General features: G+C 36.1%; 1 protein-coding gene across 1 annotated transcript in view; it reads right to left on the bottom strand.

Annotated features, from left to right (window-relative positions):
* Nucleotides 1-246: 246 nt before the first annotated feature.
* LOC306870810 (disabled homolog 2-like) overlaps nucleotides 247-13,398 on the bottom strand; it is a 28,364-nt gene continuing 15,212 nt past the window's right edge. The window contains exons 3-14 of the mRNA XM_079418237.1: nucleotides 12,366-12,514; nucleotides 11,820-11,918; nucleotides 11,570-11,701; nucleotides 11,287-11,370; nucleotides 10,450-10,473; nucleotides 10,321-10,353; nucleotides 9,778-9,840; nucleotides 5,880-6,491; nucleotides 3,878-4,001; nucleotides 3,061-3,552; nucleotides 2,062-2,141; nucleotides 247-1,906 (exon numbers count right to left, since the gene is read on the bottom strand). Of these exons, the coding sequence (XP_079274363.1) occupies nucleotides 1,838-1,906; nucleotides 2,062-2,141; nucleotides 3,061-3,552; nucleotides 3,878-4,001; nucleotides 5,880-6,491; nucleotides 9,778-9,840; nucleotides 10,321-10,353; nucleotides 10,450-10,473; nucleotides 11,287-11,370; nucleotides 11,570-11,701; nucleotides 11,820-11,918; nucleotides 12,366-12,514 (1,961 nt within the window). The 3' untranslated portion in view covers nucleotides 247-1,837. The remainder of the gene's footprint in view (nucleotides 1,907-2,061; nucleotides 2,142-3,060; nucleotides 3,553-3,877; nucleotides 4,002-5,879; nucleotides 6,492-9,777; nucleotides 9,841-10,320; nucleotides 10,354-10,449; nucleotides 10,474-11,286; nucleotides 11,371-11,569; nucleotides 11,702-11,819; nucleotides 11,919-12,365; nucleotides 12,515-13,398) is intronic.

The raw sequence follows: 13,398 nt of genomic DNA, 5'->3' as shown, positions 1-13,398 counted from the left end.
ATTCTAATGAGAGTTAATTGACACATAGGTGCAACGTTACTTCTTGTCAACAGAATGTTCAAAAGCGACCATCAAAATAAAGTGTTACCGCATTCCATTCTGAACATAGCCAGTCTTAAAAAGTTTGTTTCATTCAGCACATTGTTTTTCATCTAGTAGTTTAGAAAATGAATTCAGTTATCTGCTGATCCCATTCAAAGATTATAAACCACTGTACTAACAAAACTTAACATGTGAGGCTCAAATCATTCAGCCAGTCATCACTTTATTGTGAAGTAGACCCAACTGGTCTTACAGACTTGAATACAAACTTTGCAAAAGATAAATAGGACAATTCTGAATCTATTCCACTAACTAAAATTCCAGTTTATTGCAGCGACTACATTAAAAAAAAAAAAAAACACCTTAGTTCTATAGCATCCAAGGTAGAGATGGCATAGTGCATAACAGAGCAGATATTTATATATGTACACACATACAATTCACATAGTTCATTTTGACAAGGCTTCAGCATCCACTACAGTCAATATAGTACACATTGCCTTTTTTTTTTTTCCTAATCCATTAATCCACTGAGATGAATGCATTCCTGTTACACTTTTAAACCTTGCAATATCATGTTTTTCCCACATAATGTTTCTGGTGGAAAATGATTATATCCCCACCTATCAAAAAGGAACAATAAAGAGCAGTGTAGTAAGATATCATTGATCAATCAGACACATCAATATGCTCTTATCAAGTATTACCTGAAGCATTCGGGATCATCATGTTACACGCAAACAATGTGCTTAAATAGTATCATCCTCCTATTCTATGGAAAGATATTATTTTTGAAGGCGTTTATATTTGCAGAACTGCTGACAACATGCCAGTAGTAGCAATTTAGATTATTCATTCAATACAATGTCAAAACAAAAACAGAGAACTTTTGACATGATGACAGTACATATATATTAGCGAATGTAGCAAGCTCACCATCTCACAAATAACAGAACACTGAATACACAAATAAAATAACATCTTGCAATTGAATGCAGTTGAAATGCAGGTTGATTAGAGTCAGTTGCTCTTTTATAATGAACAGGTCAGTACAGTATGATGTTGATTGCACAGTTATCATATCAAAGCATCTCTACAGATATTATATACACTGTCTCTCTGCTGTCCATCATGTCGGTTTGTGATTGGACATTTAATATGTCCAAACATGAATTGGATATTTCAAAAATTCAGTTTATATGCCAGTTCATATAAATGTTTCTCAAAATTAGTGACCAGTCATGCCCTAAAGCTTTTGATAAATGTGGAAAAGTAAACATATCAAGATTATACTGCAATGAAGAAAAAGTGAACAAACAAGGCAACAATAACTTGTTTACTAGTGCAAAAAATGACAAAATTGCTTTCGAGTGCTTTTAGTACAGAAAACAAAACCACTGTCATCATGTTGTCATTTAGAGACAAAATGCACTCAAATTCATGTTTGTTCAGGATAAACATGTTTTAACAGCAGACAAGCACTTGATGGATTATTTTCAGCCTGTCCATGATCATGGTTCATAAAACGAGGAGGGCTGCACACACTTCATTTGGCTGTCAGACATTGGCTGTGACATCAGAGCTAAGAGACCTGCTCTTGAACAGGATGCACTTTAGTGGGAAAGCTACAGAAAAATGGTGCTCTGTGAAAAGCGGTTGTCATTGTGTATCCATTAGCTTAACCACAACATTATAAAGCTGAAACATCTGGGATGGAATTGTTTTTTGCATAATTTCCTGTTCAGTGATGTGTGTTTGATCCATACTTGGACCCTATGGAGTCATCCTATGGCTATCATGCAAATGGGTTTCCAAATGGGTCTCTGAAAGGATCTAAGCCAACTGTCTTTATGGGAGGAGCACTCTGTAAAGGTCAAAGGAAAAAAGATACAAATATTTAAGAAGGAATAAGAAGAAGAAACAACATAACTATTCTTGAGGCTCTCAGAAAAACTTCAAATAATGTTATTGTTAGATAAAATGTTTCATAATTTCTTATAAGGATGCACATATACGTACAGTTGCAGATACAGATGTTCCAAACAGATTTTTTCCAACGGAGTTGTCGAATGGGTTCTGGCCTCCAATCTTTAGTTCAACTGAAATCAAATATAAACTTTTATTAAACCCATTTTGATCCAGATAGTTGTCAAAGCAACATTTTTCATTTTAATTTTGTTTAACTTGATGTACTAAAATAATGGAGAAAAAAAAAAAAGTTTGTGTGTGATATATATATATATATATATATATATATATATATATATATATATATATATATATATATATATATATATACACACACATACATACATATGTATATATACACACACACACACACACACACACAGACTTTAATAAACTAGTAAAAATTACATTCACACATGACTAAAAAAAAAACAAAAAAAACTAAAACTAAATTCAAACCATTAATAAAAACTACAGTATTATCTCAATGACACAGAAATATAACTGGTTAATGGTCACATGACATGCAGGTAAACAATTTTTCATTATTATTTCCTGTATATTTAGTTACATATTTTTAGTTGTGAAATCATCACAGTCCACATCACATTCACACTGTGCTAATTCCTAATTATAAAAAATACAGGCAGAAAAAAAATAAAAATTTATATATATATATATATATATATATATATATATATATATATATATATATATATATATATATATATATATATATATATATATATATATTTCTGTTGCAATAGTACTGCACAATCATATTTGACTTTCTAATATTAAACCCTAAAGCTATTATTTTGGTGTTAACAGGTTTATAAATGCTTCTCATTACAAATCTGGGTGAAATGTTGAAAACTTATTTCTGAAAATTATGCAAATATGAAATAAAGTGATGCTGGTGTATGCTGCATTCCCAAATGCATGTTATGAGCAACTCAAAATGACATCAGATGCAGAGATGAATTTCATGGCATTGTCATGTAATGTTAAAATAGCTGAGATTTTAATTACAAACACATATCTGCTCACCTTTCCTTGCTGGCATGTTTGGTGGCTTAGCCATCTGGAAATCCTTGAACATCTCCTTGATATCTCTCTTCTCCTTTTCTCCCAGAGGATCCAGGTCAACAAAAGCATCATTGTCCACTTTTGGAGCTTCTTTGGTGGCTACTGCCCGAGGTGGAACCAGTGGAGGGGGACTGGTGCTATGCTGTCCATCGGGCACAAGGCTAGGTGGAAATATGCTGGTCTGGAAGGGGTTCCCCAGGGTTGAATGAGGGGTCCAGGATCCATTGGATCCGTTGGAGACTGGGGTGGTACTCCATGAAGGAAGCTGTTTGGTAGCGGTTGAAGTTCCAAAACTTCCAGGAATGTTTCCCCAGTCAGGCGCAGGAGAAGTGGAGAAGGCAGGTGCTTGATTGAAGGGCTGAGAGACACTGGTGGTGCTGGGGAAAATGGAGGAGAGGGGCTGATTCCACAGAGGAGTAGAGACTGCAGGTGGAGCTTGTAAAGACAACCCTTCTTTAAAGAAAATATAGTGTTGATAAAAAGAAGATGAAATATTAAAAAGCTGCACTTATTCAGTGTTCTGCATATGACAAGCATCGAATGGACCATGCATTCCCTTTGAAACAAAGAGCCATTTTCAACATTTTATCAGTTCATGCATTCCCTGAGAACCTGCTACTGCCATGCCCTGCTGTTACAGGAATATACAGGTATGCACAGAATAACACTCATTCTAGACTCAAGCTTTCATTTAAATGAGAATCACTGACATTTTGAAAAAGCATTTTTGGAAGCTCACAAATGTCAAGATATATATTTATTGTCTCAAATGTCTTACCAAGAGCTGTAAGTGTGAACAGGCTGACAGAGTCGACAGGGCAGTTCTCAGGTTGAGGAGTTGGTGATTCTGATTGGTTTGGTGATACAAATGGATCTTTCCCGGGTTTTTCATTGGAAGGAGACTATAAAAGAGAAAACAAAAATAATTATAAAAGGGATTCAGCCCATTTTCGAACCAAACTGGTTAAATAAAAGTTAAAAAACAAAACAGGGATTAAACAAGCATATGGTAATAAACTGTAATGTAAAATAATAGATGAAAGGGGTCATGAACTGAGAAATCAAAATTCACTTGATGTTTTGATATATAAGAGGTCATCATGCTATAAAAACATCCTGTAAGTTTCAGAACTCAATATTTTCTTGTTAAAAACAGCTTATATTGAAGCCAGTCTGCCAAAGCGACAGGTTGTGGAATGTGCCACTTTATGATATAATAGTGTGGCTAAACACTGCCTCCGCAGAAGATGATCAATGCCTGCTTCTACAGCACTGCCTGTTTAGCCCCGCCCACCGATTCACAAGCGTAGTAGGTAAATGACAAGAGCAGCAAATGCAGATCTACACAGAAACCAAACAATAAACTTTATTTGATGAACTTTATTTTTAATGATATTCCAGACCGCGTCAGTAAGAACTCTGTCTTTTGTTCACTTCATTTTATAGTGGATTCCTTTGCGAACAAGGCACAATTCAATGCAGGATTTTCAGAAAGATTGAAACTAAAAGATGATGCTGTGCTGACCATATTAGATCCAACAGTAATGTCGCACCACACAAGTGTGAGTAACTTACGTGATCACTATTGCTTTGTCTCTGATTACAGATTGTTTGATATGTACAGAGTGTTTATGCGTTTTTAACCTAAAACACAGCAGTGTCCCTCTGTGAAGGATGTAGGCTGTCAAACATACACAACTGTCAATTATAGCAGAACTTAAGATTCTACAATCCGCCACGCCGATTCAAACAGAGCGTTCTGATGAGGGGGGTCAAAACAGGACAGAAAATGGCATATTACTTAAATTATTTTTTGATGTAAAAAATCTTGATAATATTATAAGTGGACCTCAGAGAACAGTACAAAATAAAAAAACAGAGGCAGTTCATGACCACTTTAAATGAAAACGTTTGTTTAGGAATGATGCATTAAATTGATCAAATGTAACAGTAAATACATAATGTTACAAAAGATGGTTGTTTGAAATAAATGTTGTTCTTTTTAACTTTCTATGTGATGGTATCAAATTTTCATGCTGTGATAATTGCTTAAGCTTTTATCGTGGTATACGGTATTACCACGATATTGAAATAAGTTGCAAAACATCTGGTCATAATACAGTATAACAGGTTTAATAATTTTTTCTTATATCAAAATGAACAGAACATTTAAATATAAAGCAATTCACAAAAAATATATAGGAGTAAACTAATTCTTCAAACAGATAGCTACATTTGTTATAGAAGTTATTATTCTTAATTAAAATAATACCACTTTTAGTTCATATAAGAAGAATAGAATAAGCAGTTTAAATATATTTGAAAAATCTACACTTTTTGCCCGGAATACATTTCGTTTCATACCGTCACGATGATATCGAGACCGCTTTGCTATCGCGATACCATGATATTGATAATATCGTTACATCCCTACATCCCTATTCATCTATCTATCTATCTATCTATCTATCTATCTATCTATCTATCTATCTATCTATCTATCTATCTATCTATCTATCTATCTATCCACATGTAGCCTAATGTGATGGGAAAGACATTAGCAAATCCATCCTTACCTTATGAGTACAACTCACTGAAGCATTAAAAATTGAGGCAAACATCATTACCAATCATGAAGTGGTGTTAGATATAGATTAGAGAGCTTAAAGTCACAAGAGACATGAAAGAAAGAAAAAAAGAAAGCACTGAAAAGTGAAATAGAATGTTATTTATCAAATTAAAAAGTAAGAAATAAAACAGTGTCATCAATGCAACCTCACCTTTACACTTCTCCTGCCCCTCCCGGCTTTCATGTTGAGTGGTGGAGGGCTTATAATGACCGAATCCTTGGTTTGATTGACAGGTGGCTCTATGCCTCCATTCTCATGTTTCACTCCATTCTGCACCGGCTGCATTTTCTCTGAACCTCCCACAAACGGATTAGGCATCGCTTTCCCATGTCCGTTCTGCTCTTGAACTGGGACAGTATCCTGAGTCCAGCTAGTGGCTTCCGCAGCTCTGCCATCTAAAGGCCAATGGCTATTACTGAGCGCATGGATGATTGTCCTGTTGGAGAGTTGGTCAAACTGCTGGCCTAAGTAGTCAGAGTCACCATTCTTAGGGCCACCATTAAACAAGTTATTAGGGCTATGGTTGGCTGTGGCAGAGTCGTCCCTGATTGATTGGTCGTCACTTTTGGAAAATGGGTCATCACTGAACGGGTCATGGATAGGGACGGGGAAGAAGTTGCGTTGAGAAGAGAAGGGGTTCTCAGGCGAGAGGCTGGACTGGGCTCTGGGGAGAGAAGACGAGGTGAAGGGGTTTCCTTTAACGCAGTTCTGATTGCTGTCTATCTCAGTGGACAAATCCATCAACAGGATGTCCTCAGACTCCTGAAAGAAGATTTAAAGGAGGGAAGAATAAATAATAAGCTGATGTCAATAATATAGATGAAGCCACACATAAAGCAAAATAAACTTTAGGTAAATGCTGTGTTCAAGCAATCAGAAATGTTAACAAGATGGGCATGCATGACGTAAGTGTAGGGCTGCCAACCATCCTGTATGATACAGAATTGTTCTGTTTTTAAGGGAAAAAACTGCATTCCATTTTCCAATCAGGATGCAGTCTGTCCTGAGTTTTAGCATCTCATACCCACACCGTTAAGAACAACATTTTTCCATTTGAATCAGTTTTACACTACCATTCAAAAGTTTGGGGTCGGTAAGATTTTGGGAGGGAAACAAATCAGAAAAGCTTTTATTAAAAAGCTTATAAGCATTTATTTTAAAATACAGTAATATTCTGAAATGTTATTATAATTTAAAATAACTTTTCTATTTGAGTATGTTTTAGTTTTTGATCCTGTGATGGCAAAAGCAGAATTTTCAGCAGCTATTACTCCAGTCTTCAGTGTCACATGATCCTTCAGAAATCATTCTAATATGCTGATTCGGTGCTAAATAAACATTTATTGACCATTTAATTATCATCTTTGCTGAAAAATGCGGCTTCATATTTTTGTGGAAACTTATTTTTTAGGATTCTTTGAAGAATAGAAAGATAAAAACAGAATTTATTTGAAATAGAAATGTTTTGTAAGATTTGAAATGTGACCACACTTTTGAATGGTAGGTTACATACAAGTGAAAAAACAATGAAAAAAAGTGAAAAACAAATTGCAAAAGATGGATGTGAAACACAGAGCATTGTGAATTGCCCTTATACTGGAAATGCTACACAGATGATACATTTGACAGTAAGCAAAGAATCAAGGAAGAAGCAAGGGCAGCTACTACTAGCTTTTTCTCTTTAATTGTAAATCGTGAAATCTAAAAGACATTTGTCCCTTATCCTCCTCTGCTGAAGTTGGCAACCCTGCTTATGTATTTTTCCCCAATATACCATGCTTTTGACAACAAAACAAGGGTTGAATAATGGATGACTTAAAACGAATGAATAAACTTGACAGTATATGCACACATTACCTGAACTTGTTCTCTCACAGTGATTGCAGTGTTAGAAGTTAGAAGAATAAGACTCTGCATCAATACCATAGAGCCCCTCCACATTAAAAATCCAAATTTAACCACTGGCTTCAAGAGACTTGCACTTATATCATAAAAAATAAAACCTCTACATTTCTATAATAAACAAATAAATGTGTGTATATATATATTTAGTAATTTAGCAGACACTTTTATCCAAAGCGACTTACCAATGAGGACAATGGAAATATATATATATATATATATATATTGTGTGTGTGTGTTTTGTTTTTTTACAAATATGATTTATTCTAATGCAATATTCTCACCAGCTGTTACACAGACTATAAATCTGCATGTTTTTTATATTTTATCCAAGGGCATTTTTTTTTTACCTTTATAGAGGGCATTTACCCACTAATCTCATTAACTTTAATTTCAAATTCTTACATTTGATCTATAAATTCCAATTATAATAATGTGATTGTTATTATCTATTCGTTATCAAATTAAACCATTTACACTGAAAAATACAACTACATTAAATTATGAGAAATTGTTTTGAATATACACTGCCCTCCAAAAGTTTGGAAACGCCCTAGAAAAGTGGGGTTTTGGACAATATTGTGATAATTTTGCACTGAAAAGGGACAACACAAACTACGAAAACATATTTTATTACATAAACAGTTTATACATAGAAAAAACTAAAATTTTCGATTCATCAAAATATCCACCATTAGCAGCTATTACAGCTCTGCATAATCTGGGCATCCGAGCTGTCAGTTTATTCAAACATTGACTTTGAATTGGCAATCAATTGTTGAAGCTACAGTATTAAGGTGTGCTGACCCAAAAATCTTTTAAAAACCTGGGCCAAGTTTAAACCAGTAACCAGGCATCACAGCTGGCAAAGGGGCATGTCTGACTTTGACATGTATATATTGCCATTATTATGGGTTTTTTTTTGCTGGTCTTCAATGATAATGTCAAGTTACTTTAATGTATTTGCACCAAAAAATGATAAGGATTTATGCTGATATTGTCCAAAAACCACACTTTGCCAGGGGTGTTTCCAAACTTTTGGAAGGCAGTGTACAAACAAGATGGTGGAAATGATACTTTTCAACGAAATTAAAACGCCAGTAGCTGCCAGTAGTAAGCATTTAATGATTGAGTCATTGAGTCGTTCATTCAAACGATTTGTTCAAACGGCAGATTCATCAGATGTTTATGCATGGGCTAATGAAACTTTGACTCAGCGAATTCGTTCAAAACACAATCATTCAGCAATGAATCGGATGGTTGCTTTGAGATGCGCTGTGGTTCCACCAAAAATATAAGTGACCTATTATTGTATTTGCTCATTGAACTGTTTATAGAACTATTAAACAGTCGTAATGGTGAAAACGTTGATTGATGTTGCCTTACTGTATTTTTTACCTCAGTATGCTGAGTTTAGTGTTGCGTGTTTTGATTTCTCCTGGAGAGGCTGCGTGAACCTCGCCTCAGCAGCACAACCTTATACTGTGCATTATACAGTAGCTATATCCACTATTCGCCACTTACTCTAAATGTAATAAAATCAGAAAAATACTTGCGCTTTGGTGTTTACATAACGTTAGTTATTTTTGGTTAGTGATGTTTTAATCATGTTACTTGTCTGGCATTAATAAAGCGTTAATGTCGAGCCCTGGAGTCTATGTGCCGGGGCTCAGCCCCGGCCCAATTTAAACCCTGCTCATACAGCTTTTAAACTCCTCTAAAGAGCAGTGTCGTCAAACAACTGAGCCTTGTTGAGATTTTAGTGCTTGTTATTTTCGTTGGCCTAAAACCAGGCCTTCCACTCCCCATGACGGATTTTCTTCATTTGAGGTCAATCAAGCACCAAAGACTAAACAAGGACTATAGCAGGATATGAGACTTGTCTGAATGCCACTAGTCTCTTTCAAACAGCGTAATGTCTTATTTGGATAATGTTGCATTGGTCGGGTAAATGAGCTGGTATATAAGAGATTTCCATGGAAATAACATTAATTATGTCAGTGTATCTTTGTGTTAATAAAGCAGAGTGTTACCGTCAATACAAACCATTAATAAACAAAACTGGAGTGAAAAAGTCTCACATTCAGTCTAAATGTGTATATTTATACATGAGCACGTGTGACTCATTCTTGCCCAACAGTCTTACCGAGGGAGAGTTTAAGTCAGGTGGGGTCGACATGTCTCCAAACAAGTCCAGCTGTTCGACGCCCTGCAGCACAAAGTTGAAAAAGGAAAAACAAGATTCAGACCAGATTATGGAAGCCAAACAGAGTCAGAGTAACCAAAACACCTAAGAGAAGCGCTATTCATACTGTGGGCAGATGAATAGGAGGAAATGAGCAGTGAAGAGAATGAGGAGAATTGTGTTTTTTTCCAAAAGACTTTGAGTGAAAGGAGTGGCGGGAGAATGGCCGGAGCTGCTATGTGATGCGTCTCAGTTATTTCCTGTCTGCTAACTTCATTAGCTTTCACCCCCTGAGGAGACTAGTTTAGGTGCTGTGTGCAAATGGTGAACAACAACATGATGACAACCCAGCAGGGGGCTTTAGGAACTGGGCCAGAGCGACACAACTCTACAGCTAACTCTGCCTTCTGGTTGGAGGCCACTAACAAAATGCTTCCACTGTTGTTTTGCAAGGATCAGAACCATTTGGTATATGTAAACCATACCACGATAAATCATACTTACTTTTCTGTCATTGTGTGAGCCTTCACTGCCATTCTGTTGAGGTAAGATTGACAGAAATTGAGATGCTAGTTAATATTCAGTATGATATGAACATTTGGCAGCTAAATCGTTTAATCTTTCAATACTTACTTCCATCACTTTATTATTTTCATCCTAAAGAGAAAACAACATCTGATTAGTAGGTCAGAAATAAAAACCGACAAAACATGGCAAAAGCAGTATCTATACACAAGAGTGTTTGTTTAGAGTGAAAGAGTCACAAAACAAGACTGAAGCACAGCTGAACAGAAAGTCACACTAGATAGCAATGTTTCCAGTCTTCATGTTATAATAGCGTTTAGACATGCACTAATGTGTTATAGATTTATATAAAGCCTTTAGTAATGTTTGAGTAATTCAGTTTGTGATGATATACATACTGCTCACATTGCCTTTGAGAAGTTTGAAGTTGGTAAGATTTATTAAGGTAAAGATGTTTCTTATGCTGAGCAAAGCAGCATTTACTTGACCAAAAATAAATAACAATTTAAAATATGTTTCCTATGCTAATATATTTTAAAATATAATTTATTCCTGTGATGGCAAAACTGAATGTTCATCAGCTATTACCTCAGTCTGCAGTGCCATGATTCTTCAGAAATCATTCTATTATGTTGATTTGGGGTTTAAATAAATTTTCTTATTATTTTCAATAATAAATAATATTCTTTGAATAGAAAAAAGTTCAAAAGAAAAGCATTTAAATAGAAATCCTTAAATCATTATAGATTCCTTTACTGTAACTTCTTATCAATTTGACGCATCCTTGCTTAAAATTTTTAAAATTTCTTATAAAAATCCTACTGACCTCACAATATTAAAAAGCAGTATACAAAACTTGTTGCATTGTTAAATACTACCGTAAATGTTTCTCAGCAGCTCATACAGCCTAGCATCTTCTAAACAGAATTTCAAGCGGTCCCGCACCTTCTTTGAACCCTCAACTTCTTTTTTCTTCATATTGAAGATTAACTGGAAAAGATCCTTCAGGTCAATGACAAGAGGCTCCGCCTGAGTGAAAACACAAACAGTGTGTTAAAAGGCATGCTTCCTGCCGGTTTATGGGTGAATGTTTTTAAGTGGGGGGAATGGTTTCTTTTTTTTGTATAACAGAGCTACAAAAAAAAGACAGAACAAGTTTGTCTGTGTGTGCCTAAGGCATGAGTGTATGAGGAAGGAAAGAGCTTTGCTCAATAAAATGTCACTGGACCTGCTGTGCAGTTTTAATGGCGAAGAACTGGTGCTGGCCTTCCGCACCGCACACATAGCCAAACGCTCTGCTGTCAGTGACATCCCGAGCAATGAAGGAGATCTTATTTACTGCATGCTCCAGTATTGTTGCCTGGAGAAGTCAAAACAAAATAACAATGAATACTGTATGCGTATTAGGTATCAAATTATATTTTTGTTGAAGAGTTTATACTAGTCATATAAATGAAGAGTGAGTGAGAAAAACGCACCCCTGTTTTCTCATCAGTAACAGTGATTCCTGAGAGAGAAATGTTCACCCAGACTCTCTGCTTGTGTTTGCCCTGAGAGCGAGCTGCCACTGCCTTGCCCTGTGATCACAGAGAAAAAAGACAAATCATTGATTACTAAACAATATTTTGACTTCTTGATCCTGGATGTAGTCAGTATCCTGCTAAAAAAGTCTGTCAAACCATTTGGACAATTAAATAAATTGTGTAGGAATAAAATTAGATTTTTCTGTCTCTTAAAGTACCTTACAGTAAAGCGAAATAGGTCATAAGAGTTACAGTAATATTTATATAAAAAAATATCGGAAAAACTTGTTGAAATTATTCCGATATCGGTTCCTTCCGATATAGCTTTCTTCTCAAATCTAACAATCTTGTTTTTTTTCTTTTCCACAGTTTCCAAGGCACTATTTTCTATAAAGCTTTAAAACAAGATGCAGTGTGAAAGTGTCTCTGCCATTAGTTTAGGCTGATGGAAGTCAATTAAGATGTGTACTAAAAGGTAAACATGCTTGACCTTTCACTGACCTTTAGTTTCATCATGGAGTCTTGGCTCATTTTGTCTCCTCTTGCTTCAGGCACATCATCTACGCCAATCAACTTGGCTTTGTAGCGAACTCCATTACCTTTGAACCTAGCAAGGAGGAACTCATCTGTTTTCTCTGGGCTCGCTGCAGCTGAGAAGAGATGATAAAGACAGAGATTATAATCTAAAACATAAAATGCAGTACTGCGAGAATGAAAAATATTTCATTTAATCATTAGTACGGTGTGTGTTGGCATATATTAAAGGAGAAATAATTTAATGCTTTAGAATTAAAAAGCTTATTAAAAAAGTTCAACTGCTGTGACACAGAAGAGTTATAAATGACCTAAAACACCTGTAGAGAGATTGAGACAACTGATATTTAAATTAAAAAAATATATATTTATACTTATATAGAGTTATGTCAGACTTGTTCCCGGTGCATGTTGGACTCCGGCAGGGCTGCCCCTTGTCGCCGGTTCTGTTCATAATTTTTATGGACAGAATTTCTAGGCACAGCCAGGGGCCGGAGGGTGTCAGGTTTGGTGACCACACGATTTCGTCTCTGCTCTTTGCAGATGACGTTGTCGTGTTGGCTTCATCAAGCCAGGACCTTCAGCATGCACTGGGACGGTTTGCAGCCGAGTGTGAAGTGGCTGGGATGAGAATCAGCACCTCCAAATCCGAGGCCATGGTCCTCAGTCGGAAATGGGTGGTTTGCCCACTTCAGTTTGGTGGAGAGTTCCTGCCTCAAGTGGAGGAGTTTAAGTATCTTGGGGTTTTGTTCACGAGTGAGGGAAGGATGGAACAGGAGATTGACAGACGGATCGGTGCAGCTTCTGCAGTAATGCGGTCGATGTACCGGTCTGTCGTGGTGAAGAAAGAGCTGAGCCGCAAGGCGAAGCTCTCGATTTACCGGTCAATCTACGTTCCTACTCTCACCTATGGTCATGAGCTTTGGGTCATGACCGAAAGGACGAGATCCCGGATACAAGCGGCTGAAATGAGCTTTCTCCGCAGGGTGGCTGGGCGATC

This window comes from Barbus barbus, assembly GCF_936440315.1.
Source record: "Barbus barbus genome assembly, chromosome: 6".
Classification (NCBI taxonomy): Eukaryota; Metazoa; Chordata; class Actinopteri; order Cypriniformes; family Cyprinidae; genus Barbus; species Barbus barbus.
This window is presented reverse-complemented; position numbering and strand designations above follow the sequence as displayed.